We start from the raw sequence: 27,237 nt of genomic DNA, 5'->3' as shown, positions 1-27,237 counted from the left end.
CAACAATTAAGCCTAATGGATAAACCTTCCCAATATACCCTTCTTCCACTCCTCCTACTTCTTTCTCTAGCCTCCATCAAAGCAGATACCAATATCAACACAGACCGTTCTTCTCTTCTTGCTTTGAAATCCCATATAACCCCAAACCCCCAAAATATACTCATGAAAAATTGGACCTCTGAAGCCAATGTATGCACTTGGGTTGGAATTACTTGTGATTCTCATTATAACAGGGTGACACGGTTGAATATATCGTCCATGGGACTTGTGGGCACCATCCCACCAGAAATTGGAAATCTTTCTTTTCTTGTTTCTTTAGACATAAGCGAGAATTCATTTCATGGTCCTATCCCTCCCTCCATCTTTGATATCTCAGCCTTGCAAGTTTTAGTATTACGAAATAATAGTTTATCAAGTAGTCTCCCAAATGATATATGCAAACAGAGTCTTCAGGAGCTCAAAAGGCTTCGGATCTCTTACAACAAGTTGTATGGAGAGATACCGTTGAGTTTGGGGCAATGTTCGAAACTTGAGTATCTTTCCTTGTATGGCAACAATTTTGGTGGGCACGTGCCAGCACAAATTGGGAATATTTCACTACTCCAGTTTCTAAGCTTTGGTGACAACAAGTTCAGTGGTAAGATCTTTTTACATCTTGATCTAGATTAGTTTTAATTTGATTCTTTAGATAATGAGTACTTACTTCGAATGCCATTTATAATTCCGTTTAGACTCGGCATGAATTTTAGAAATTGTTTGACTATGTGAAAAAAAATACTCCCTCTGTCCCATTAAAAATGAAACGTTTTCCTTTTTTGGTTGTCCCATTAAAAATGAAACGTTTCCTAAAATGGAAACAACTCTATCTCTACTTTTTCATCTCTCTTACTTTACTCTCTCTTCATCAACTCACAAAACAACACTAAATAAAATCCTGTGCCGATTCACAAATGTTGCATTTTAAGTGGGACGGAGGGAGTAGTTGTTATATATGGTCCCGCCTTTTATATATTGATTTTATTTTTGAACGTGGGTATAATTATTTACTAGTCGAATGTGAGGTAACCTATCCAAAATGAAAAAAATGTAAATAAGACTTTTAACTATGGATGTACTGAAATGATAAAAATAAAATATTTTATTTCACATATAATGAAATAACTTTTTGCTGCAGTAGCATAAGTTTGTTTGGTACTGAGGCGATTGTGCCTAAATTACAAACTTTATGATCTTCCTATATTGATCAAGCATATGATTGATACCTAAGATGTTTAAGCCAAACACTACTGTAGCTAGTCACATGACATTAACTTTTCGCTTTAACTTGGATCAGAATTTAGAATAAGGAGTTTAACCCATTCTCTATCACAATTGAGAGTATAACAATTATAACAGGATATATTTATGCATATAATTGGATTTTGATTTTGTTCAATATTACAAGCAGGTAATATTCCTAAGGAGATTGGGAACTTAACAATGCTTCAAACATTGGACCTTGGCGGCAACAACTTTAGTGGTGAGATTTTACAGCTAGATCAGTTTCTACTTGTTTGCTTAAATGAGTAGTATTTTGGTTGCATGCATGTTGTATATATATAATTGGGTCAATTTTGTCATTTTTATGATTTCCTTAATGGAATTATTTATTTAATTAAAATTTACAATTTACTTAATCACCCTCCATGCATGTTAATTAAGGAAGATATAATGATTAATATTTTCTTATTATAAAAAATACTCATCTCTAAATATACATTAAAACAAAAAATATTCACAAATTTAATTTGTATAGATATTTAATGGAAAAGGAAAGAAGTTGCGGACAAATAACACAAAAGATAAATGTTTGATTATTTATTGCTATAGTATTATTTTAGTAATGTAATTCACATTTTAATAAGGAAAATGCTTAATTTTTTTTTATATATTTAGACAAAATTGCTATTGCATTGGTGATATATACCTCATGATAATTTGTTTTAAAAAATTTAATCGCAAAAAATAAGAAATTATGGGAGAATAAAAAAAACAAAAAAAATCTAGATATATTAAACTTTAAATTGATTAAATATAAATTTACTTTAAAATTATAGCTATATTAATTACTAAGTTATAAAATTATTTTACAATTAAATACAATATTTTAATCATGTAGTGTGTTAATTAATAGTACCAATCATAATTTCTATCAATAATTTTCCTAGAATCGCAGTATAGAAAAATATTTAAAACTACATACTAAGGATATAGTTATTAAATAATATCCTAAAAGTAATTTCTAAAATAATTTTATGCCAAACATACTACGTTAGTCTAGCCATTTAATATAACATTAACTTTTTCCTTTAACTTAGACCATAATTTAGAATAAGGAGTTTAACCTATTTAATCACAATTTAAAGTATAAAATTTATAGCTGAATATATTTATACATATAATTAAAAGGAAAATGATATACAAAAATGCATCTAAATACAAAATCCAGACCATGAGATTTGACAATCTAATGGTCAATAATGCATCAAAAGGTTACGAAGGGTCAAATTTTAGGTCATTATTGTAAAATTCGGGATTGAGGTTATGATAAGATCATTTTAGATCAGCCTTACATTAATGACTGAAAAACACACTAATAATGACCTAAAAATAACTTCTATATGCTTGGTTATGCGTTTTTTTATTAAAAAAAGAGTTTTGGATGGATCAAAACCCACTATAATTGAATTTTGATTTTACAAACAGGTAATATTCCTAAAGAGATTTGGAACATGACAATGCTTCAAACATTGGATCTTAGTGCCAATAACTTAAATGGTGAGAGTTTACAACTATATCAGTTTCAACTTGTTTACTTAAATGAGTATTAGTACTTTGATTGCAATGTCATACATGTATTTAGTGCCGACAAAACTGTGCCTAAATCTATACACTTTCACTACACCATGGTTTTTTACATGAATTTAAAATTACGTCTCCAAATATACGACCTTTCAATTATTCTAAATTTTCATATTTTGTTAACCGCTACTCCTAATTTCCCTACTTCATTTTGAGCTTTGATTGGTCTACTATAATTGATCATTCTGAGAGCATTTCTATGCTTTACATTTGGAAATAAAATTACTCTTATTTTAAATAATAAATCTTAATTAATTTGATTGGATCCTTAGTACGCCCATATTTATACGAATTTTTGGCTTGTTATAAAACTATCCTGATGTCAATTCACTAATTCTTTTTTTAGTAACATTAAAGTTTATGATTGCCTTTTGATTTCAAGCAATTTTACTAATTGACAGGTAATATTCCAAGAGAGATGGGTGCTCTTACTAATTTACTAGATTTGAACATGAGTTTCAACAACTTTAATGGCCATGTGCCGAGAGAAATTGGAAATTTGACAATGCTTGAAGTGTTGCACCTTGGTGACAACGAGTTAGAGGGTAAGCTATTTTGGCTTAATTGTTGTTGAAATGTACGTTTTTTTATATATCGTTTCATTAATTTTTAAGAGGTATTCTTATTTCCTTACTTTGCATTTAGGATTTATATTTATCGTTACAAAAAAATAGCATTTAGAGAGCACTTTTGGCGCTCGCTAAACACCAAAAAGGGCCGCTAATGCTCGCTAAAACATCATTACATTAATTTTTTTGGTGGTATTAATGTAATGTAGTTTAATACATAGTAATTCTTTGCATTTAGGATTTCTAATTATGCATTACTCTCTAAAGGCTTTTAGTTGATATTGTAAGAAATGTTTGAAACTCTTTTCATAAGGTCTATAATGGATATGAACCGAATAAAATGTAGATAAATGCTTAATATTCATGTAATAGAGTTTTCAATTTCTAATCGTAGTCGAATAAATATGTGTGATTGCATTTTGATTTAATGCAACTTTACAAATTGCAGGTAATATTCCAAAAGAAATCGGTTATCTTACTAAATTACTAGGTTTGAGCTTGAGAGTGAACGAGTTCTCAGGCCCTATACCCGGAACCTTGTACAGCATGACTTCATTGTTGTATTTTGACTTCGGGTGGAATAATTTGACTGGATCGTTATCACGAGATATTAGAAACATGACATCCCTTCGAAGATTCGGCCTTGAAGAAAATAGTCTAACCGGTATGAGTTATAACAATTATAGTCTAGATATATGAAACTATTAAACGGTATGTATACTTGAGCTAAGTTTATGATTTCATCCTTTCCTTGCAGGTAAAATTCCAAAAGAGATAGGTGATCTTCCTGATTTCAAGCGATTGAGCATGTGTTGCAACAACATTACAGGTTTAGTGCCAAGAGAACTTGGGAACTTGACAAATATGATTGGTATATACCTTGGCAATAACGCTTTAAGTGGTACGGATCCAGCCCTTTCTTCGTTGATCGTCCCACTTTGTTGCGTTTATTGCTACTAGATCTCGTTAGGTCGTTTAATTTTGTGTCAAAATGAATGCTTCTCTTTTTCCTTTACATAATCAGTGGATGAATCTAGTAAATAAATAGTAATAGTAGAAGCATGCATAATATATACTTTAATTTTGTGTCAACATGAATGTTTCACATTTTCCTTCGCATGCATGAAATCTAGGAAACATACTATACTAATACTAATACTAATACTAATACTAATACTAATATAATAAAAGCATAATACTTCAATCTTGTGAATTTGGAAGAGGTTGATAACTAAATTGAACTTTCAATATTTGAATTTCCTGCAGGTACTATACCATTAGAGCTGGGTCGTCTTGTTAATTTATGGGAGCTCCAGTTGAAAGAAAACTTTCTAATTACTGGATCGATACCAAAGGAAATTGGAAACATGACATCTCTTTCCTACTTATTGCTTTACAATAATGAACTAAGTGGTATGATATTCTCTTTCATTGTTACATGCAAAATAGAACTGTTAGGGGTATCAAAACAGGTAACGGGTATCAGATAGTTTCTTACTTGACCCGAATCTCCGTAGGTAGCGGGTACCGATACCCGACATAAAATTTTCCGTGAGCATGCATGTAACATGTTTTACTGCATATACAGATAATTGTCACATGTGAATGAGATTTATTAAATTTAGTAGAGTATTACTCTTTGCGTCCGCCAAAAAATGTCTCAATTTGACCATTGCAAGTTTTAAGAAATTGTTCGTCTTTATAAAAGAAAGTGGAGAAAAAAGTTAGTAGAAGGTGGTCCTACTTTTGTATATTGATTTTATAATAAAATGTGAGTGAAATGCGTTATAATACTTGTTAAGAATTATTTCAATTAGAGTGCTATCACTATTCCAATTAGATTATCAAAATTTCATATTCATGCAGGTCCTATTCCAAAAGAGATTGGAAACTTACCCCTCCTTCGCCATATATGGATCAACAACAATAATTTCAGCGGTATAATTTCACGTCTCTTTCTATATTATTGCATTACAAAGTTAAATTAATTACCTTATTTGATCTTATGTGTTTCCCTTTTTAAAATTGGCATGTTACAATTTTATAGGTAATATTCCAAAAGAAATTGGCCGTCTCAGTAACTTGGATATACTCAATATTGCAACCAACGATATTAGTGGACCATTGCCCATGGAAATTGGAAACCTGACAGCCCTTAATCAAATGTGGCTTTTCGACAACAATTTAAATGGTATCATATTCTCACTTTCTTTGTGTCTCAATATCTACTACTACTATATGTTATTCTTGACCCCTGTTCAAAATCAATTTTTAGGTCCATTACCTTTTACCATTGGAAATTTGTCGAAGCTGAGTTATTTAGTACTCTCTCGAAACAAATTAACTGAAGCGATCCCTTCATCCATTTGCAACCTGAGATCGCTTTTAGTTCTACAATTAGGAAACAATCATTTTGAAGGGCCAATTCCAAAATGTGTGGGGAACTTGAGCACATCTCTATTAGTCCTCCATTTAAATGCAAATAAACTTACTGGCCTCATTCCATCAACATTCACAAAGGGTTGCAGTCTAGAGTCCATCAATTTGAATGGAAACAAATTGGAAGGAACACTCCCCCAAACCCTAGGCAATTGCATGGGTCTGCGGGGCATCGACATTGGTGGTAATGAAATACGAGGTGCATTTCCCTTTTGGATGGAAACACTCCCTCAACTTCGCACCCTCATCTTGACGTCAAATAAGTTCAATGGTACGATGTTGGCGGATTCAAACACAGGGCAATCATTTCCAAAGTTGCAAGTCTTGGATTTATCACAAAACGCATTCGTTGGTTCTTTGCCTGATAGATATATCAAGAATTTTCGAGGTATGATAGATGCTAAGGAAAATCGGACCGATGATGAAGCGTATTGGCTTCTAAGATTTATAGAATTGAAGCTCACAGTGAAAGGCTTGGAGCAACTATTGGAGCGATTGTTGACAACGTTTACAACTATCGATTTGTCCTCCAACAGATTCTCTGGGAGCATCCCACCATCTCTTGGGAATCTAAACTCGCTTAGATACTTGAATTTGTCCCACAATACCCTCACAGGACATATACCGCCATCTCTTGGAGGTATGAGTTTGCTCGAGTCATTGGACTTGTCTTCAAACAAACTGAATGGAGAAATTCCGAGTCAATTGGCAAGATTGACATTTATTGCGAAGTTAAACCTTTCGATGAATAATCTTGAAGGACAAATACCACATTCTACTCAACTTTCCACATTTGATAATGAGTCATATGTGGGAAATGTAGGATTATGTGGATTTCCATTGACGAAAACATGTGAGGGGAGCGACGGAAAACCATTGTTTCCTCAAGAAGAAGATGGTGATGAGGATGGATTTGTTGATGGATTTGGTTGGAGAAGTGTGGTGATGGGGTATGGGTGTGGATTTGTTGTTGGAATTGGAATTGGTTACATAATAATAAGATATGGAAGGCCAAAATGGTTAGTGGAATTTTTTCTTGGTGTTGGATATAATACTAATGAGATGAAGAGAAGAAATAGAACAACTGCATCATGGAGAAATTCTTGAGCTTGGTTTGGCATGTTAGGAGCAATTAATGTATATGATGTTTTGTAAATAATGCATTTTGAAAATTTGCAAAGTCTTACTTCTATGTTGGGCTCATTGCACATGCTAGTTTTATTTGGCTGTTACTATTGGGTGATAATATTTGTATCATTACATTCGATCTGATCTTTATTGGGACTGTATTTACATAAATAACGTGTCTATGAAGGGACTCGTATCATGTGAATCGCAAGTTTGCAATTGTTTTTATTCTCTAAATATTTCTATATTAATATATTCTATTTCACAACATTGAAATGATTAGGGTAAGTTGAAAACGAAGAATTCCCCTAAATTCTTGAAGATTCCCATTCATCACACACTTTGCATCTCCCCAACTTTTCCTACATAAATTTGACACAAACTAATAGAATATTATATTAAAGCAGAACTGAAATAGAAAATATTCGTATAGAAATATTTAATTTTGTCATTTACCCAATGGTTAGGTAGCATACCAATCAACATACATAAAATTAGGGCTCTCAAACATTGCAAGACTTCTTTTACATGTGCTTATATTTTAGATCCCAAATAGCTCATGTTTACTTTCATTCTGCTTCTTAAAAACATACTACATCCCATCACACACACACACATGGAGATAAATATGATGGAAGAGATAAACAATTTAATCATGGTATTGTTCACAATTGTTCTTTCATCATGCTACTGCTATGTCATAACTAAATTGGTCAGAAAAGGTATAGTAAGATTCTTGTTGTTCTTACCTGTGCTATACCTTATCTACATTCTTCCACTCTATTTAAAGGCTCTCATTTTCAATATTCCAATTGCATTTTTTGTGACATGGCTAACCCCATTCAAGCTTCTACAATTGGTCTTTGACACTGGCCCACTCTCCAATCCATCCCTCTCTCTCCTCCATTTTGTAACCATTTTTTGTTTTCCCATTAAGCTCCACCAAAAGCCCACCGGCCCAACAAAGCCCAACCGGCCCAATGACCTCACACACTATGCTATAAAGGTGTTTCTTTTCTTGCTCTTAACAAAAGTGGAGTATTCCAAGCACATGATTCCTCAGATGTTAAATTCATTCTTAATATGCATCTATTCTTATCTAGCATTAGAAATAACACTAGGGGCATTCGCGGTCATTGCTCGATCTTTAATAGGGATCGACACCGACCACCCGTTCGATCATCCTTACCAATCTACATCACTGCAAGACTTTTGGGGCCGTAGGTGGAACCGTGTTGCCTCGAGTTGTTTAAAATCCACTATATTTTTTCCCTTCCTGAATGGCACGAGCCGGATATTAGGCCGAAAATGGGCTGCAATCTCAGCCTCGGTGGTCACATTTATTGTGTCGGACGTCATGCATGAGGTCGTCTTTTACTATATGGACCGTGTGAGGTTCGGATGGGGCTTGCCAACTTTCTTCATTTTTCAAGGAATTTGTGTCGTGATAGAGAGCACAAAAGAGAAGAAAATAAAAGCTACATTGAGACTGCCTCAAAGAGTAGTTGGGCCTTTAGTATTTGTATTTAATGTGATTACATTTATGTTGTTGGTCGTGCCAGAGATGATGGAGCACAGAGTTGATGATAGAGTTCTTGGGGAATATGTAGCTTTAGCTAAGTTTTTAAGGATTCGGGCCTAGATTGGGCTTCAAATGGGCCGACATTCTGTGTACAAATTACATGCACACATTCTGTGTTCAAAATATTAAATAAATAAAACAATATCAATGTACTGTTTGTTGGAATCATACACCTATAGCTTAACTTAAGAAGTTTGAAGATTTATTTTCAATTCATAGATTTGAAATATTTATCAGAATTAGGTTCAACAAAACATCAGGAAAATGCATCGGAACCAAGAAATAAAGAAACAGCATGGAAATGGGACACCAGTTTTTGACAGTGAACCAAGAATTAGAATTCATGTACAGAACCTGGAAAAATCGTGTTCAGAAACTGGAAACGAATCTCTAGTTAGGGCGTTACGCCAAATTCTCTCTTAGAACTACGTAATTTGTTGCACCGTTGGTCTTTTGGATCTTTGATATCCTTTTTATTATACTTGAAAACGCATCCTTTTCCTGCACCCATACAAACTTGGCCAGAATTAATATTTTCAAACAAATGCTGAAAAACATAGGGTGATCATAGCCAAGGCTGCATCACATCAGTAGTACAGACATGAGGCGATAAGAGCTACGTTTCTGACACTTCTATGAAAGAAGCTTAAATATCTGTAACTATATGGCTCGGCTTAAGTCCATCACCTCTTTGTTCAGAGTTCAGACACCCTATAACTTGCAAGTCTGATCAGGAATTTAAATTTAATGAATACCACAATACAGTAATTTCCCATGCTAAAAACACGATAGACCACATGAAAAGGTAGTAGCAATGACTATAACATAAGGGCGAGACGGAAGCAAATACATAGAACCAATGAATTCACAGCCCATGAGAGAGCTCAGAGAGGCATATCATCTAAGGTAGGACATTATTTAATGCTAATTTTGAATATGTAGTTAACAAGGCCTCTCACTGTCTAAGCAGAAAAATCTGGAGTTTGCCGTCGTAGGGCTTTCTATCTATATATTGATCCATTACGAAGTTTGAACTGAAGAATGAATTCTCTATTCACAAGGGATTAAGGGCCTATATTCAATTAGGGAACTGCGACCTTATATATTCATAGGTGGTAGGCCATGAGAGAAAGGAAAGCAGCTTCGTTTCTCTCAAAACAACAAACCCTTGCATTTCAAAATATAATACCCCGGTTCGGTTCCATTTCCCAGTGAATTAATCAATAGGAAATGGAACTCTTCTGTTTACTTTGACCGAATTCAAAAAAAGTTTTTTTAACAAAGAAAGCAAAAGATACTCAATTCAAATTTTATCTTCCACTTTCTTTTTTTCCCATCAACCTATTTGTACAGTTGTACCAAGTAGTAGTATTTAATACTTTTCGTACAACTTTGTTACTTTTGAATGGTAATTTGTTCTGGTTATGCATGGAGAAGCATGAACAGAACCAAGATACACATGAGTTTTATTTGAATTGATGATAAGCTGGAAATCTAGGAAATGGCAGATTCTTGCATAACATTTAATAAACCAACGATTTCCAACAATTTATCTTTTCAAAGTGATGAAAGAAAGTAGGAACTGCAAAAACAAACATAAAACGAGATGACTGACCTCTTTCGTCTTTAGTCTGGATCTGAATTTAGCCAGAAGATCCCTAGTGGTCACTAGCGTCTTAGGTAGTAGAACAGCCCTAATTTCATCTTCAGTAACTGGTCCAGTCGCTGGTGATCTACTTGTGAATATACTATGGAAATGGGACAAGTTTTTGGCAGAGGAACCAAGAATTAGAATTCATGTACAGAACCTGGAAAATTCGTGTTCAGAAACTGGAAATGAATCTCTAGTTAAGACTTACGCCAAATTATCTCTTAGAACTACGTATTTTGTTGCACCATTGGTCTTTTGGATCTTTGATATCCTTTTTATCATACCTGAAAACGCATCCTTTTCCTGCACCCATACAAACTTGGCCAGAATTAATATTTTCAAACAAATGCTGAAAATCATAGGGTGATCATAGCCAAGGCTGCATCACATCAGTAGTACAGAAATGAGGCAATAAGAGCGACGTTTCTGACGCTTCTACGAAAGAAGCGTTAAATATCTGTAACTATATGGCTCGGCTTATGTCCAACACCTCTTTGTTCAGACTCCTATAACTTGCAAGTCTGATTAGGAATTTAAATTTAAGAAATACCACAATACAGTAATGACAATTTCCCATGCTAAAAGCACGATAGGCCACATGAAAAGGTGGTAGTAATGATTACTACCTCCGTCCACGAAAATTCGTCCCGGTTTGACCGGGCACGGATTTTAAGAAATGTAATGGAAAGTGAGTTGAAAAAGTTAGTGGATTGTGGGTCCTACTTTTATATATTAGTTTTATAATAAAATGTGAGTAGGAATGAGTTAGTGGAATATGAGGTTCACTCCCAAAAATGGTAAAAGTGAAATGGGGTCCACTATAAAGTAACTAGAATTAGTAATTGCGAATTTCATGCACCGAGGTGAACAAATATTTACGTGTATAGATATAAAATAGCGTCCGAGCATATGACACGTTAGTGTAGGTTCAAAATATACGTGTCTATTAATGATGTACTAGTACTACATAATTATCACGAGGATTAATTTCAACCGCGAACTTAATCAGATTTTTGTAATGTGTTTTATTTTATAAATTGAAAAAGGCTCGAGCCGGCAAGCAGCGAGTAAAGGTTCAAGACAAGCGATCAAATGTTAAGCTTCCAAAACTGAAAACAAATGAATACAACAACATTTCAGTCAAACACCAATAGACAGCCAACGGGCTAAATGCTAAATACTCAAATAGCTAAAGAAACATCAACAACAACACAAACCTGATATCAATCTTCACTCAAAAATCTAAAGTCGTGCACTTGATCGATCGACATTTGTAATTTGATAGCAAAAACCGCAATTAACTATAGTGCTTTATTAAAACTCAAATAATAGGTCTTTAGGATGTCAAAGAATGGCTTATTAACTCGTAATTGTAAATTAGGATTTAATTAGTATAGATGCACCATGATTTTGGAGTTTGATAGGACCTTAACATTCAATTTGTCAAGATCCTCTAGTATTTATTTTCTTAATTTGTCAAGGTCCTCTAGTATTTATTTCTTATTTAATTAATTCTTAGACAAACATCCCAAGAAAAAGAATTTGGGGGCATAGATTATTGTAAATACAAAAAAAATATGACCAAGATGAGGCACATTCATCGGTACGGAATGTAAATCTATGATACTTTGAATTGAGACTGCAAAAGAAGACAGCTAATTTTGATTATTGAAATTAAAGGGACAGAAAAAAGGAATTATTTTTTCAATTCTATTTTCTGTGTTGTGGATTGCATGTAGAGAGGGGGGTTCATGTAGAATAATCAATAGTACCAAATTTCGTTTAAATTTACATAACTGTTCAAAACCCGCTAAGAGAGTCTGAAATGAGAAAAAGGTAAAATGCCAAACAAATTCATGCAATTTACATGGATATATCTTCACGTGTGATTTCTGAGGATTTAACATTCTTTAATTCACAAGCCCCTAAAGTTCATACTGTACTCCTTTTCCTGGCTGTCACATAACAAACAAATTAGAGGTTAGACATTTGGCTCTTAGTGAAGACTGCTCCAAGTTTGACATTTTAAATTACTACATAACAGAAATAAACCTTTCTAAATAGATGTATGAGAATTCTCGGTTTTTCAAATCCGCCAGCAAAATAGCAAAATATAACTCAAATTGAAAACCCATTCATACTTGGTCTTTAAAGTGATCAGAGTATGCTTACAATATACTTTGACCATCCAAGTTGCCTCACGAGAGCTCACTTATCACTCGCTCACACTTGTCTTCCAGAATCTTCACAGCTTCAGTGAACAATACTTCAGGGGGCAATGCTCCCGTAGATTCAATTGTAACTGCGGAAGTAGGAAATAAAAAGAATCATAAGGTTCTACAGACAAAAACACTAAACACATAAATTATCCAAGCTTTATACACTTAGAGTATGTTTGGTAGGGGTGATAACTCATCTAGGGATGGAAATTCATGAACAAAAATGTCATTTTTGTTCATGAATTTCCATCCCTAGATGAGTTATCACCCCTACCAAACATGGCCTTAGAGTATAACTGTATTTACAGTAAGAGATTGATGTTATCTGATGCAATTAGAGATTGTGCATAACCCAATCTTACAAACTCCTACTTCAGCCACTATATGAGAGGGATTTTAACATTTTCAAATTTATACTTACAAATGAAATGATCTTTTACTCGCCGAACTGCCACAAGCTTTTCCCAATCATCTCCCCTGATGCATTCGCGGCAGAGGGTACAAGATCTAGGGCGTGCCACTGTTGCTCTTTTACGACCTAATCAGTCAACAATAAGCCAATAAGTAACTACTTACACAAACTCTACCTGATGGATAAGACCCATACATCTGGAACAATCTAGTAGTGCAAAGAAGTTCCAACACGGTTCACTAACAATTTAAATATGAACGATAATGAACATCAGCTCACAAGTTAGAAGTCACATTACCTTTACCAATATCTTCAATGTCAAACACTTTTACTGGACATTTCTTGACAAGTTCTTCAGCCTTTTCATCCACAATTTCTTCTAACAAAACAATCTGCACATTTACAAATTTTGTGAAGTGTTATACTCTTACTCTTATTTGTTAAGTAAGATATTTTGAAGAAATGGTAGAGATTAAATTTTTTAAAATTATTTTAGAAGTAGTATCTCTAGTGGGATATAGAAAATTCTTATACACCTCAGGCAGCATCCTGTACCAAGCAGTGGCTACAGGCGACCACTTAGCATGTGTCTTGCCCATTCCTTTCACAGCATGTGCTTCCAGCTCAATTTCCTGCACATGTGGATATTATTCTTAGAAACTGGAGTATGTGGGCTGCTTAGTGTTGCTATTTCAGATAATAACTAAGATAAGTTATTTGTCATGATTTTACAGTAGTACTAATTAGACTATTTAACCAACTACTCAAACATAGGGGTCAATATGAGAGTCACCTTAATCTTTGCTTAATACAAAAGATCATAAATATCAACACTACAATACCTGTTTGGGTCCAAGTTTAGCAAGAATTATATCCCCATGCTTGGTGGCAATTGGGTTGTTTGCAAATTCTGGCATGGAATCCTGACTACAACCGAAAGAAGTGTAAGTTTTTGGCTTTGATGTTGAATCTTGATTTGATTTCTCTGTACTTAGTTTGAACTCACTGCCATTGGGCAACCACTTTAGTTCATTGGACTTCACTGTATTTTTTAGTACACAAGAAGAAAGACATTAAGATTGCATTCTCGTAAATGATTTTAGATAGAAAAAACGTTTAACCTAAGATGAGAAATATTTTTCAGTGATTGGGCATTGAGTAGTACCATTAATACGTGCCCCCCCTTTCTCACCGCGTGCATGGAGTTTAAATACAATGGTATTTTTCTCATTGGGTTCATCCTTTTCTGGAGAAGACCTAAAAGCATCAGACATCATGCCTGACCAACTGACAAATGAAATCAACTAAAGAATAAGAAGAAATTTTAACCTGACATATAATTGAAGTGTCTTGGATCAACTTTAAGTGGGACAAGACCCAGTCTGTGGGAGAGCACCTCATCTTGAATCACTGAGGTGTTGTTTGCAATAAAAACTTTTTCAATAGCCATGGTTGGGAGCTAGACCAGAGAGAGAGATCAGCCATTAGCACAATCAAAACTTTTAAAAGTATATATTTATCCCATTGGACGAAGTTTATATAAGAAACAATGATCCAGAAGCATGCATTATCACAAGAGTTGTAAGAAAACTAGTACCGTTCAGCTTTACACCCAAAACGTATAAAATATTTGGAACCAGACAATTATATCTAGCACTTTAAACGTAATTAATTTTAACAATATTCACAAAATTTACCGCCATCCATATTTCACACTCTTAATTTAAAAACCGAGTCTTGGATAAGTAAGCTCATATTACACCTTCAAATTCAGTATTTTTCTCTGCAGGAACAAGATAACTAGCAAAAAATCGGACGGTGAACGTTGCATAAATCCCAGTAACCAATTCAACTATTTTTAATGATAAAACTTATGATTTTTTAAAGCAAAGATCACAGAAACTCCTCTTTTCACACATTATTTACACTACATATCAACAAGCCAAAACAATGAGCAACAAATAATTTGTTCAATTAAAAGAAAACAATGGCTCAATCACGAAAAGAGTATAATCAACTCGCACCTCAGCTATGAGGATTCTACGAAAAGCATTCGCAATAGAAGCATCAAAACCAATGATATCGAACTCCATGTCATCCTCCGAGAGACTAATCACTTCAACCTTAAAATTGTTGCGAAACTCCGGCAGTCTCAAACTGTTATCCACTCCCATCGCCCCATAAGCACCCGAGTATTGTATATTCTCGGTCTTTGACGCCAAAACAAAAAAAAATTACATGAATCAAATTAACTATTGAAAAGAAATTTAATATGAAAATTAGGGAAGAAACAGGTGAGTAGGTGAATACATGAGTTGGGGCATCGAAAGTGCAAGAGACGCGGGTCCTCTGCAATTGAATGTGCGGCGGCAGCTCTCCTTTGGGAACATCAGGCAAATCCCACACAGGAATTTTCTGTGATTTTTTCCCAGAAACCATATTGAGGGAAGGAAGGAGACGCTTATGTTTAGGGGTTCAGGGTTTTGCAGAGAATATTGATTTTGATTTAAAATGTTTATTTCGAATTTTCAAATTTAGAATATGGAATATGGGGAGAATACTTATACATATAGAATATGGAGAGTATTTGATTTGATTTTCATAAAGTGATAAGAAAAAAAAAACAATAAGAAACACATTATTTTCATCATTTTAAATAATTTTTATCGGTATATAAAATAGTTTAAGTTTTCGACAACTACTATTTAAGGATTCTCAAATCAGGTACTACATGTAGATACCTAATCCTGAAATTCGTAACATGATAGATACTCGATCTGAAGCTATAATCGGGTCTCCTATTACAGTAGTAGTAATAGTTTTGTTTTAATCTCTTTAACTTATTTAACCCAAAAATTGTACATAAAATTTAGGTCTTTTATACTGATTGATATAAATAAACATAGTAATTCTTTATATATTTATAATTTCAATTTATTTCCATATACATATAGGTTTAATAGCAAATATATGAAGAAAAAAAAAACACCAATAGATCTCAAAATAAAGAATTATCAAACTAATAAAAATGTATTCTTCTTTCACGTTTTACCTATTTTTTTTCTCTTTTTTCTATTTCATGCAACCTTTTTTATTCTTCTTTCACGTTTTACCTATTTCTAATAGGAAGAAGTTCTTCCTATTTATGCAACTTTTATTATTTGAGTAATATTTTTGTTTCTCTTTACTTTCTATTTTTGGAACATAATTTCTATTTATTCTCTTTTACACAATTAGTTATGCTAATTTTAATTCTTTGTCAAATTGTAATTGCAATCTTCCATCATTTATATTTTTGTAGATGTTTTCTATCGTGACATTTAAACATTATAAAAAATTCGTTTTCATCCATTATACAATATTTACATTAAAATTGAAAATATCGATTTTTTCAAATTTCCAACGTCACGATTCACGAACAACAAAAAAATCCTATAAAATATTAACAGTAATTTCGGTCTCATTGTAAAACTTCTGGCCGCCACTGAGTATAACTGTTGTTAGCTGTTATTGTTATTTGCTAAATTAGTGGGATAATTGATGATATTATCGTCATACTCCCTCCGTCCCGATTTAGGAGTCCCGGTTGATCAATTTTGGGCGTCCTGCTTTAGGAGTCCCGGTTGAGATAAATTAATAAAAAAATGCCTACAAAGTGTTAAAAGTGGGTCCCAACATCCACTACAACTAATAAAAAAGTGTTAAAAGTGGGTCCTAACATCCACTAAAACATTTATTTATTGGACACTCAACTAAAAGTGGGTCCCAACATCCACTAAAACATTTATTTATTACATACTAAACACTTTTTTCTTAAAACATGTGTCCGACTCAACCGGGACTCCTAAAGCGGGACGGAGGGAGTATTAATTAGTAGGACGGTGGGGTTTTTGTGTTGCTGTGTTTTCGGACTCATGTACTATCTTGCATTTTGAGTTTTATGCTTCCCTACTTGCTACTATAGGTTTGTTTCGAATCAATCCTTTTAATTAGAACGTGTGAATATTATTGCGATGGAAACACCCTAATTGAATTAATTAGACTATTTTAGTGTGCATTGAATTAATTTTTAGTGTTGAATTAAAGATTAAATTCCAATTATTCATTTTTCGCAGGTTCATTCACTAGTCCGGTTTTTAAAACATTTGAAGAGATTCCATGTGTTTTCATAGTACAGCAAAAAGAAATTCTATTTACATAAATGAATACTCTTTTGCATTTTCATATAATATTTTATGTACATGATTAAAATTTTTCTGTTGCTCAATCCATCCTTAAAATTTACCACTTATCCACTTATTTCCATTTCCATTTCCATTGTTGGTATTGGATCTCACATTTTCCTTTTATATTTTTGATATTGGATTTCACATTTCATTAACTCATTCATTACCCACATTTTATTATACCACTAACCTTTTTAACCTACATTCTATTATATATATTTTTTAAAATTAGTATCGGATCAATCGACTACAAATTATTAGTATAGAGGGAGTATTATTTGATTGCTTTTGAAATGAGAATTACAGACGAGTTCAAGAGTATATTAGAGGCCCAATGTCAGCCTGCACGGTACACTTTGAAGATCGAGAAGACTATATTATATTTGATTTAATTATATTACTCCATATATTAGAGGCCCAATGTCGGCCTAATGTCACATTGATTTTTTTTTCAAATTTTTAAAATTATATTTGATTTAATTTTGTTATTATTTTATTTATAATTATTATTATTATCATTCATTCTCATCATTTACCATTTGTTGATGATATAATCCTAAGAGCATATGCAATAGGGCCGCATATGGCCACACTGGTTTTTTTCAATTTTTTTTAATTATATTTGATTTAATTCTATTATTATTTTATTTATAATTACTAGTATCATTCATTCTCACTATTTACCATTTCTATTTTATTGTTGATTTGTATCCTCATGCATAATATGAAATCGAGGATGACATTTTATTATTGATTTCATGTATGCATGTATCCTCATGCATAATACTCCACCTGTTCCATAAAAATATGTGCACTTTCTATTTTTGTCCGTCCCAAAAAAATATGTGCATTCCAATTTTTGAAAAGTTATATCAATTTAATAATGTAGGTCTCACTATCCACCAACACTACTTTAACTACTATTCTCATCATCGCTCTTACTTTACCATACTATTAACCTCATATCTCTTACTTTATCAATTTTGTCTTAATTCTCGTGTCATACGCATTGTCTATATTTTTATGGGACGGATGGAGTATGAAATTGAGGATAAACGATGAAGTAGCAACTAATTGGTCTGAAGATGAATATGATGATGAAGCTGAATCTAACTCCGGAGTAACCCAAGACGCCCCGCATCACGGGGCACTGCACCCAAATTATAGTGTTTTGCAGTATCATATTGGTAAATTAATCTATACAATTTAATATTATAATACAGTTTAAAAAATAATAAAAAAAAATCGATGAAATAAGTTGTGGCTGAAAATAAGATACTCCTTATCGCAAGCGTTGGGACAAAATAGAAAATGCTGATATACCATAGAATAAATGGTCTGGGACTGAAACTAAGGGTCCGTTCAGTATAACAGAATTAGAATTGAATTGGAATTGGAATTGGAATCCTATGAAACCAAATTAAAAGGATTCTAATTCAATTCCGAATCCTTTGTTTGGTTAATTTAAAGAATTGGTATGAAATTGTATTATAATTCCAAATTCCATGTTTGGTAAATTTCCGTCCTAGCACGAGTTCGTCATTTTTCAAAATAGATGGATTGAATTCCCGGTTTATATCACCATCCTAAGTAGTGAATCAATTAAGATTCGTTTATTTAAATAAATATTTTTGTATTCACATGTTCATTCATTTCCACCACTTCGTGCTGAATGGTTAGGTCAAAATTTTACAATGGAGCTTATAATTCAACTTATTCTTGAGTTAACCTTCTTAATCTTTATTGACTCGAAGCTCTTGAGTTTTTCTTCGTTTCCTAGAAGAAATTAATTGAATATTTTATTATGTAACCCAAACCAAAGAATTCGAAATTGAATTAGAATTCAAATCAGGCTAATCTCAGGAGGCAGGACATATTATGTTTATTGACCTAATGTTAAAAAAATGTCCCAATAACTTATACTCCATATTACTGACATATTTAGATAATTGAGTTTATAAATAAAAAATAGGAGTACAAAATTTGTGAATTCAAGAGACTGGAATCAATATTGAAGAGATAGAGTTGTGAATCAAAATATACTACTCGTATTTATTAAGAATAACAAAATATAATGGATTTGTTTGTGTATGGATTAAGGGGATAAAAAAAGGACTGATTGCTAATGCCTAATGGATTTGTTTGTGTAAAGTGTAAACTGATTGTAGAAAATCAGAGAGATAAATAAAGAGCAAGTCTTCACTATATTTTAAAAAAACATAAATGACCCTGTGCCGATCCACGCTTGTAATCATGGCGATCACACATTGTCAACAAGTAATTATTCCACAACCACGACTTTGCTCAAGTAGAATTTAATGGTATTTTTTGTCAATCACCACTTGACTTACGAAGTCTTGAGGAAATGTAATAATAATAAATTCGTTTTAGAATATTTTTACAAATATAATTTGGTGTCTCAATTTCGTGGTATGGGAATATAATCCGCATTCCATACGTTAATTTCTTTGGCTTGAGTTTAACGGCTAACGATAAAAAGCAAGTTAATAATTTCTTTTACCTTAATTTATAAGTGTAATTGGAGTAATTGAGTGCGCGTTAGGCTTTAATATTCGACCATCAAAGAGGAAATATAATGGAATTATATCTGTAAACTGATTTTGGAACTTGAAAGTTTCATAAATTCTTTGAATTTTTTTAAAAATACTTTTTAAAAAAGACCAAATCTTCTACGCCTATAGGTGCCGCTTGCATGGCGATTTAATTTCAAGAAAACTTTATCGTCAATTTTATTTGTAATTATTAAGTATCCCACATATACTTTTCGAAAGAGAAATTATATAAGCTTGTTTTCCATAATAATTTGATTCCAAATCCTGAAACTTATATACCCGCTGTCCCACTTCGAAAGAGAAATTAGGCATGTTTCCCACAATGATAAACTTACATTCCCACTGTCCCCCATAATATTTATAATATTTGTTCTTTTTATTTTGATTTTTCTCTTAATAATTATCCTACTTTATTTAGGTTATATTTATAAATGGATTTCATGTTCCTCTAACTCATTCTCACTCACATTTTATTATAAAACTAATATTTCATATCTCAACCAATAAATATCTCATTTTTCCATTTCCACCATCCACCGAAAAATGTCCTATTTGTTCTTATTACTTTTAGTAATTGATCTCACATTCCATTAACTTTATTTCACTCATATTTTATTATAGAATATAAAAGTAAGATTCACCTTCCACTAACCCTTTTCAAACACTTTCAACTATATTTCTTAAAACTTGTGTCTGGTCAAATTTGGCTTTGTATTAGTGGATATACAAAATTCACATTCTACTAAGTTTTTCAACATACTTTCTTTTATACCCTCTCCATCCACGATTGATTGACACCAATTTCCTTTTTTGTCCATCCACAACTAATTGACATCCTTAATTTTTTACTACTTTTGGTAATAGATCCACATTCCACTGGCTTATCACTCACATTTTATTATAAAACTACTATAGTAAATAAAAGTAGAACACATATTATACTCATTTTTTCAACACACTTTCCATTATACTCCATCTGTCCCATTTTATGGAAACAATATTATCTCTATTTTTTTCATCCCTCTTATTTTATTCTCTTTTTGTTAACTAACAAAGGAACACTATATAAAATCTTTTGCCGAAAAATAAATATTTTATTTTTAATAGGCCGAAGGGAGTTTAACGGGCTCAATTAATTATGGACGGAGGAAGTAATGACCATTCAGGACAAATATTAGGGGACCGAGGGAGTACTATATATCTGTGGTAGTTCAGAACTTCAAATTAGCACTCTATAGAAATCAATTAATCAAGCCTAATGGAGAAATCTACCCAATATACCCTTCTTCCACTCCTACTACTTCTTTCTCTGCAAAACTCTTTAGCTTCTATCACAACAAATACCAATATCAACACAGATCTTTCTTCTCTTCTTGCCTTGAAATCCCACATAACCCCAAACCCTCATAATATACTCATGAAAAATTGGACCTCTGAAGCCAATGTATGCACTTGGGTCGGAGTTACTTGTGATTCTCGTTATAACAAGGTGACCCGGTTGAATATATCGTCCATGGGACTTGTGGGCACCATTCCACCAGAAATTGGAAACCTTTCTTTTCTCGTTTCTTTAGATATAAGCGAGAATTCCTTTCATGGCCCTATCCCTCCCTCCATCTTCGATATCTCACCCTTGCAAGTCTTGGTATTACGAAATAATAGTCTATCAAGTAGTCTCCCAAATAATATATGTAAACAGAGTCTTCACAAACTCAAAAGGCTTCGTATTTCTTATAATAAGTTGTATGGAGAGCTACCGTTGAGTTTGGGGCAATGTTCGAAACTTGAGTATCTTTCCTTGTATGGAAACAATTTTAGTGGGCACGTGCCAACACAAATTGGGAATATTACACTACTTCAGTTTCTAAGCTTTGGTGACAACAATTTCAGTGGTAAAATCTTTTTACATATTGATCTAGATTAGTTTCAACTTGTTTCTTTATATAATTAGTACTCCACCGTTTGTCACTTATAATTCCGTTTGACTTGGTATGGATTTTAGAAATTGTTAACTTTGTGAATAAAATTAGGAAAAAAGTTAGTAGAATGTGAGCATTACTTCTATATATTGGTTCTATAATAGACTTCAAGCGTAATAATTTAGTTGAATGTGAGGTCCACTCCAAAATTAAAAAAATGTAAATGAAATTTTAAATTGCAGACATATCAAATGAGACATTTTTTTTTTCCTAATGGAGTCACTCACTGAGTACTTTTGTTCATTGTATTGTCATACGTTTATTTGTATTGAGGTAATTATGCCTAAATATACGAACTTTCTCTCCCTATATTGATCATGCATACGAATTTGAAATTATGTCTTTCACTTATACAGCCCAACTCTACTTTAGTTGGCCATCTTACATTTACTTTTCACTTTAACTTGTATCAGAATTTAGAATAAGGAGTTTAACCTATTCTATCACAATTTAGAGTATAAATTGGAATTTGATTTTATTCAATTTTACAAGCAGGTAATATTCCTAAAGAGATTGGGAACTTAACAATGCTTCAAATATTGGACCTTGGTGTTAACAACTTTAGTGGTGAGATTTTACGGCTATATCAGTTTCAATAGTTTGCTTAAATGAGTAGTAGTACTTTGATTTCATGTTGTATATATATAGTTGGGATAATTTTGTCATTTTTATAATGTCCTTAATTAAAAAATTTCAATTTCCTTGATCACCCTCCATATTAATTAAGGAACGACTTCTCAGGCCCTATACCCGAAACCTTGTACAGCATGACTTCATTGTTGTATTTTGACTTTGGGTGGAATAAATTGACTGGATCATTATCACGAGATATTAGAAACATGACATCCCTTCAAAGATTTGGCCTTGAAGGAAATAGTCTAACCGGTATGAGTTATTCCAACTTATTCTTTTAACAAATGTAGTCTAGATATATGTAATGAAACCATCAAACGGTGTGTATACTCTACTTATATAAATATCCTTATTGGTGATTAATTAAATTTTGCTTCATCGTTACCCTGCAGGTAAAATTCCAAAAGAGATAGGTGATCTTCCTGTTTTCGAGCGATTGAGCATGTGTTGCAATAACATTACTGGTTTTGTGCCAAGAGAACTTGGGAACTTGACAAATATGATTGGTATATACCTTGGCAATAACGCTTTAAGTGGTAAGGATCCAGACCTTTCTTCGTTGATCGTCCCACTTTGTTGCGTTTATTGCTACTAGAAGTTGCGAGGTCGTTTAATTTTGTGCCAACACGAATGCTTCTCTGTTGACAATTGAAACTAGAAAAATAATATATAACTATCCCACATCGGTGTCAAAAGAAAACTGAAACTAGTATACAAGTCTCATGGGCCCTCCTCCTATAACCAATTGGTTTTAGGATGAAACCCATAGAAATCTATCATGGTATCAGAGCGGGTCGCCGATGTGGGTCAAATTTAACTTTAATTTTGTGTCGACATGAATGTTTCACATTTTTCTTTACATAATTATTGTTCATGAACTCTATGAAAATACTTTAATTTTACGAACAAGTTTCTTCTTCTAGATCACATGTCATCGTTACTTGATGACTAAATTGAACTTTCAACATTTGAATTTTATTTCTTGCAGGTTCTATACCAATAGAGTTGGGTCGTCTTGTTAATTTATGGGAGCTCCAGTTGAAACAAAACTTTCTAATTACTGGCCCTATACCAAAAGAAATTGGGAACATGACATCTCTTTCCTACTTATTGCTTTACAACAATGAATTAAGCGGTATGATGTTATCTTTCATCGCTACATGCAAAATAGAACTGCTAGGGGTATCAGAACAGGTAGCGGGTCTAACCCGATACTTAGCAGGTAGCGCGTACCTGATACCCGACATAAATTTTTCCGTGAGCATAATGCATGTAACATGTTTTACTGCATATACAGATAATTGTCACATGTGAATGAGATTTAATGAAATTTGGTAGAGTATTAGTCCCTCTGTCCGCCAATAATATCTCAATTTTGAGCGGTGCAGGTTTTAAGAAGTTGTTAACCTTTATGAAAGAAAGTGGAGATAAAAGTTAGTCCTACTTTTGTATATTGATTTTATAATAAAATGTGAGTAAATTGTGTTAATGGAATGTGGAGTCCACTTAGCAAAAAAAAGTAAAAATGCAATGATATATTTATTAACGGGTGGACGAAAATGAAAAATTGTGATATTTAATAGCGGACAGAGGGAGGGGGAGTAATATTTAGTAACACACATTGATCATTTCTGTGTAAATTAGTCGATGTTAGAAAATATTAAGTACTTTATTTCAGTTTAATTTTTTTATGCTGCTTGTTAAGAATTATTTCAATTAGAGTAGTATCACTATTTCAATTAGATTATCAAATTTCATATTCATGCAGGTCCTATTCCAAAAGAGATTGGAAACTTGCCCCTCCTTCGCCATATATGGCTCAACAACAATAATTTCAGCGGTAAAATTTCATGTCTCTTTCTATATTATTGGATTACAAAATTAAATTAATTAACTTATTTGATTTTATGTGTTTCCCTTTTTAAAATTGGCATGTCACGATTTTATAGGTAATATTCCAAAAGAAATTGGCAGTCTCAGTAACTTGGAGGTTCTCAATATTGCAACCAACAATATCAGTGGACCATTGCCCACGGAAATTGGAAACCTGACAGCCCTTACTGAAATATGGCTTTTTGACAACAAGTTAAATGGTACTATCATATTCTCACTTTCTTTGTGTCTCGTATCTACTCCTCTATTACCAGTATATGTTATTTTTGATCCCTATTCATAATCAATTTTTAGGTCCATTACCTTTTACCATTGGAAATTTGTCGAAGCTGAGTTATTTAATACTCTCTCAAAACAAATTAACCCAAGAGATCCCATTATCCATTTGCAACCTGAGATCGCTTGTAGCTCTGCATATAGGAAACAATCATCTTGAAGGACCAATTCCAAAATGTGTGGGGAACTTGAGCACATCTCTATTACTCCTCCATTTAAATGCAAATAAACTTACTGGCATCATTCCATCAACATTCACAAAGGGTTGCAGTCTAGAGTCATTCAATTTGAATGGAAACAAATTGGAAGGAACACTACCCCAAACCCTAGGCAATTGCACCGGTCTGCGGGGCATCGACATTGGTGGTAATGAAATACGAGGTGCATTTCCCTTTTGGATGGAAACACTCCCTCAACTTCGCACCCTCATCTTGACGTCAAATAAGTTCAATGGTACGATGTTGGTGGCTTCAAACACTGAGCAGTCATTTCCAAAGTTGCAAGTCTTGGATGTATCACAAAATGCGTTTGTTGGTTCTCTGCCTGATAGATATTTCAAGAATTTTCGAGGTATGATAGATGCTAAGGAAAATCGGACCGATGATGAAGAATATTGGTTTGTAAGATTTATCGAGTTGAAGCTCACGGTGAAAGGATTAGATCAATTGTTGGAGCGACTGTTGACAACGTTTACAACTATCGATTTGTCCTCCAACAGATTCTCTGGTAGTATCCCACCTTCTCTATGGAATCTAAACTCTCTTAGATACTTGAATTTGTCTCACAATACTCTCACAGGACACATACCGCCATCTCTTGGAGGTATGAGTTTACTCGAGTCATTGGACTTGTCTTCAAACAAACTGAACGGAGAAATTCCGAGTCAATTGGCAAGATTGACATTTCTTGCGAAGTTAAACCTTTCAATGAATAATCTTGAAGGACAAATACCACATTCTACTCAACTTTCCACATTTGGTAATGAGTCATATGTGGGAAATGTAGGATTATGTGGATTTCCATTGACGAAAACATGTGAGGGGAGCGACGAAAAACCTTTGTTTCCTCAAGAAGAAGATGGTGATGAGGATGGATTTATTGATGGATTTGGTTGGCGGAGTGTGATGATGGGGTATGGATGTGGATTTGTAGTTGGAATTGGAATTGGTTACATAATTATAAGATATGGAAGGCCAAAATGGTTAGTGGAATTTTTCCTTGGTGTTGGATATAATAATGAGATGAAGAGAAGAAAGAGAAAAACAACACCAAGGAGAAGGTGATTGAAGATAAGCATTGTGGTTTTCTTGAGCTAGATTTGGCATGTTAGGAGCAATTAATGTATGATGTTTTGTAAATAATGCATTTTGAAAATTTGCAAAGTGTTATTTCTATGTTGGGTTCATTTTAAATACAGTCTTTATAGAGACTGCATTTACATCAATAACGTGTCTCTGTTAAGGGACACATATCATGTGAATCGCAACTTCACAATTGTTTTTATTCTCTATATATTTCTATATGAATATCTTCTATTTCTGAAATTTGAAATGATTAGGGTAAGTTGAAAAAATGAAGAATTCACACACTTTGTATCTCCCCAACTTTTCCTACTTATTCGTCTAGTATAAACTACAGAAATTTGATACAAACTACTAATACTGTACTCCTTCCGTTCCGCAGTAGTTGAGCCATTTCATTTTCTGCACTCATTTTGGAAAAATGATAATAAATAATTAAAATGGAAATAGAGTAAAGTAAGTGACAAAATAAGGTAGATAAGAGTCTTATCTATATTATTCTCTCTTACTTTATTGATCTCCACTTCAACTATATTTATTACTCCCTCCGTCCCACAAAGATTGTCTCACTTTGACCGAGCACGAATTTTAAGAAATGTAATGAAAAGTGAGTTGAAAAAGTTAATGGAATGTGAGTCCTATTTTTATATATTAGTTTTATAATAAAATGTGAATAGAGATGAGTTAGTGGAATATGAGGTCCACTATCAAAAATGGTAAAAAGTAAAATGGGACAAATTTTATGGGACGGACCGAAATGAAAAAATGGGACAATCTTTGCAGGATGGAGGGAGTATCATTTTTTCAAAATGGGTGCAGAAAATGAAATGACTCAACTACCGCGGAACAGAGGGGGTATAATATTATAATAAAGCACGACTGAAATATAAAATATTCATATAGAAATATTTAGTTTGGTATTTACCCAATGGTTAGGTAGCATACCAATCAACATACATAAAATTAGGGCTCTCAAACATTGCATGACTTGTACTTATATTTTAGATCCCAAATAGCTCATGTTTACTTCATTCTCCCTTCTTAAAAACATAGATCCTATCACACAAACAAAGATGGAGATAGATATGAAGGAAGAGATTACCAGTTTTAATCATGGTATTGTTCACAATTTTTCTTAATTTCATCATGCTGCTGCTATGTCATAACTATATTGGTCAGAAAAGGTATAATAAGATTCTTGTTGTTCTTACCTGTGCTATACCTTCTCTACATTCTCCCACTCTATTTAAAGGCTCTCATTTTTAATATTCCATTTGCATTTTTTGTAACATTGCTAACCCCATTCAAGCTTCTACAATTGGTCTTTGACACTGCCCCACTATCCAATGCATCCCTCTCTCTCCTCCATTTTGTAACCATTTTTTGTTTTCCCATTAAGCTCCACCAAAAGCCCACCGGCCCAACAAAGCCCAATCGGCCCAATGACCTCACACA

The 27,237-nt window shown here is 33.2% G+C and overlaps 3 protein-coding genes across 7 annotated transcripts; 1 reads left to right on the top strand and 2 right to left on the bottom strand.

The window, feature by feature from the left end:
- On the top strand, positions 1-26,025 carry LOC125203832 (probable leucine-rich repeat receptor-like protein kinase At1g35710). 5 transcript variants are annotated; one of them, XM_048102321.1, is made up of 11 exons: positions 1-637; positions 1,448-1,519; positions 2,746-2,817; positions 3,303-3,446; positions 3,919-4,134; positions 4,228-4,371; positions 4,737-4,883; positions 5,337-5,408; positions 5,518-5,661; positions 5,746-7,021; positions 25,798-26,025. In XM_048102321.1, exons 1-10 carry the CDS (start codon positions 16-18, stop codon positions 7,014-7,016), a joined length of 2,904 nt encoding a protein of 967 aa, XP_047958278.1. In that variant the 5' UTR covers positions 1-15; the 3' UTR covers positions 7,017-7,021; positions 25,798-26,025. The 5 variants fall into 5 exon arrangements, with proteins under 5 accessions (XP_047958278.1, XP_047958269.1, XP_047958287.1 ...); XM_048102312.1 differs by lacking the exon at positions 25,798-26,025 and having other exon boundaries at positions 5,746-7,265; XM_048102330.1 differs by lacking the exons at positions 1-637; positions 1,448-1,519; positions 2,746-2,817; ... (5 more) ...; positions 5,518-5,661; positions 5,746-7,021 and adding exons at positions 20,950-21,592; positions 22,175-22,246; positions 22,421-22,564; ... (2 more) ...; positions 24,081-24,152; positions 24,262-24,405 and having other exon boundaries at positions 24,500-26,025.
- LOC125203884 (transcription initiation factor IIF subunit alpha-like) lies at positions 8,902-10,750 on the bottom strand. The gene is made up of 3 exons (XM_048102393.1): positions 10,479-10,750; positions 10,235-10,367; positions 8,902-9,120 (listed from the first exon to the last, which is right to left on the bottom strand). Exons 1-3 carry the CDS (start codon positions 10,628-10,630, stop codon positions 9,022-9,024), a joined length of 384 nt encoding a protein of 127 aa, XP_047958350.1. The 5' UTR covers positions 10,631-10,750; the 3' UTR covers positions 8,902-9,021.
- Positions 12,019-15,394, bottom strand: LOC125203856 (DNA-directed RNA polymerases I and III subunit rpac1-like). The gene is made up of 10 exons (XM_048102359.1): positions 15,212-15,394; positions 14,926-15,111; positions 14,231-14,360; positions 14,067-14,147; positions 13,744-13,943; positions 13,438-13,533; positions 13,200-13,293; positions 12,911-13,027; positions 12,443-12,572; positions 12,019-12,225 (listed from the first exon to the last, which is right to left on the bottom strand). Exons 1-9 carry the CDS (start codon positions 15,338-15,340, stop codon positions 12,469-12,471), a joined length of 1,137 nt encoding a protein of 378 aa, XP_047958316.1. The 5' UTR covers positions 15,341-15,394; the 3' UTR covers positions 12,019-12,225; positions 12,443-12,468.
- Positions 26,026-27,237: the final 1,212 nt, after the last annotated feature.

The sequence above is a fragment of the Salvia hispanica genome, chromosome 1, assembly GCF_023119035.1.
Source record: "Salvia hispanica cultivar TCC Black 2014 chromosome 1, UniMelb_Shisp_WGS_1.0, whole genome shotgun sequence".
In the NCBI taxonomy this organism is placed as follows: domain Eukaryota; kingdom Viridiplantae; phylum Streptophyta; class Magnoliopsida; order Lamiales; family Lamiaceae; genus Salvia; species Salvia hispanica.
The sequence above is the reverse complement of the archived record's forward strand: the minus strand, read 5'-3'. Positions and strand labels throughout refer to the sequence as shown.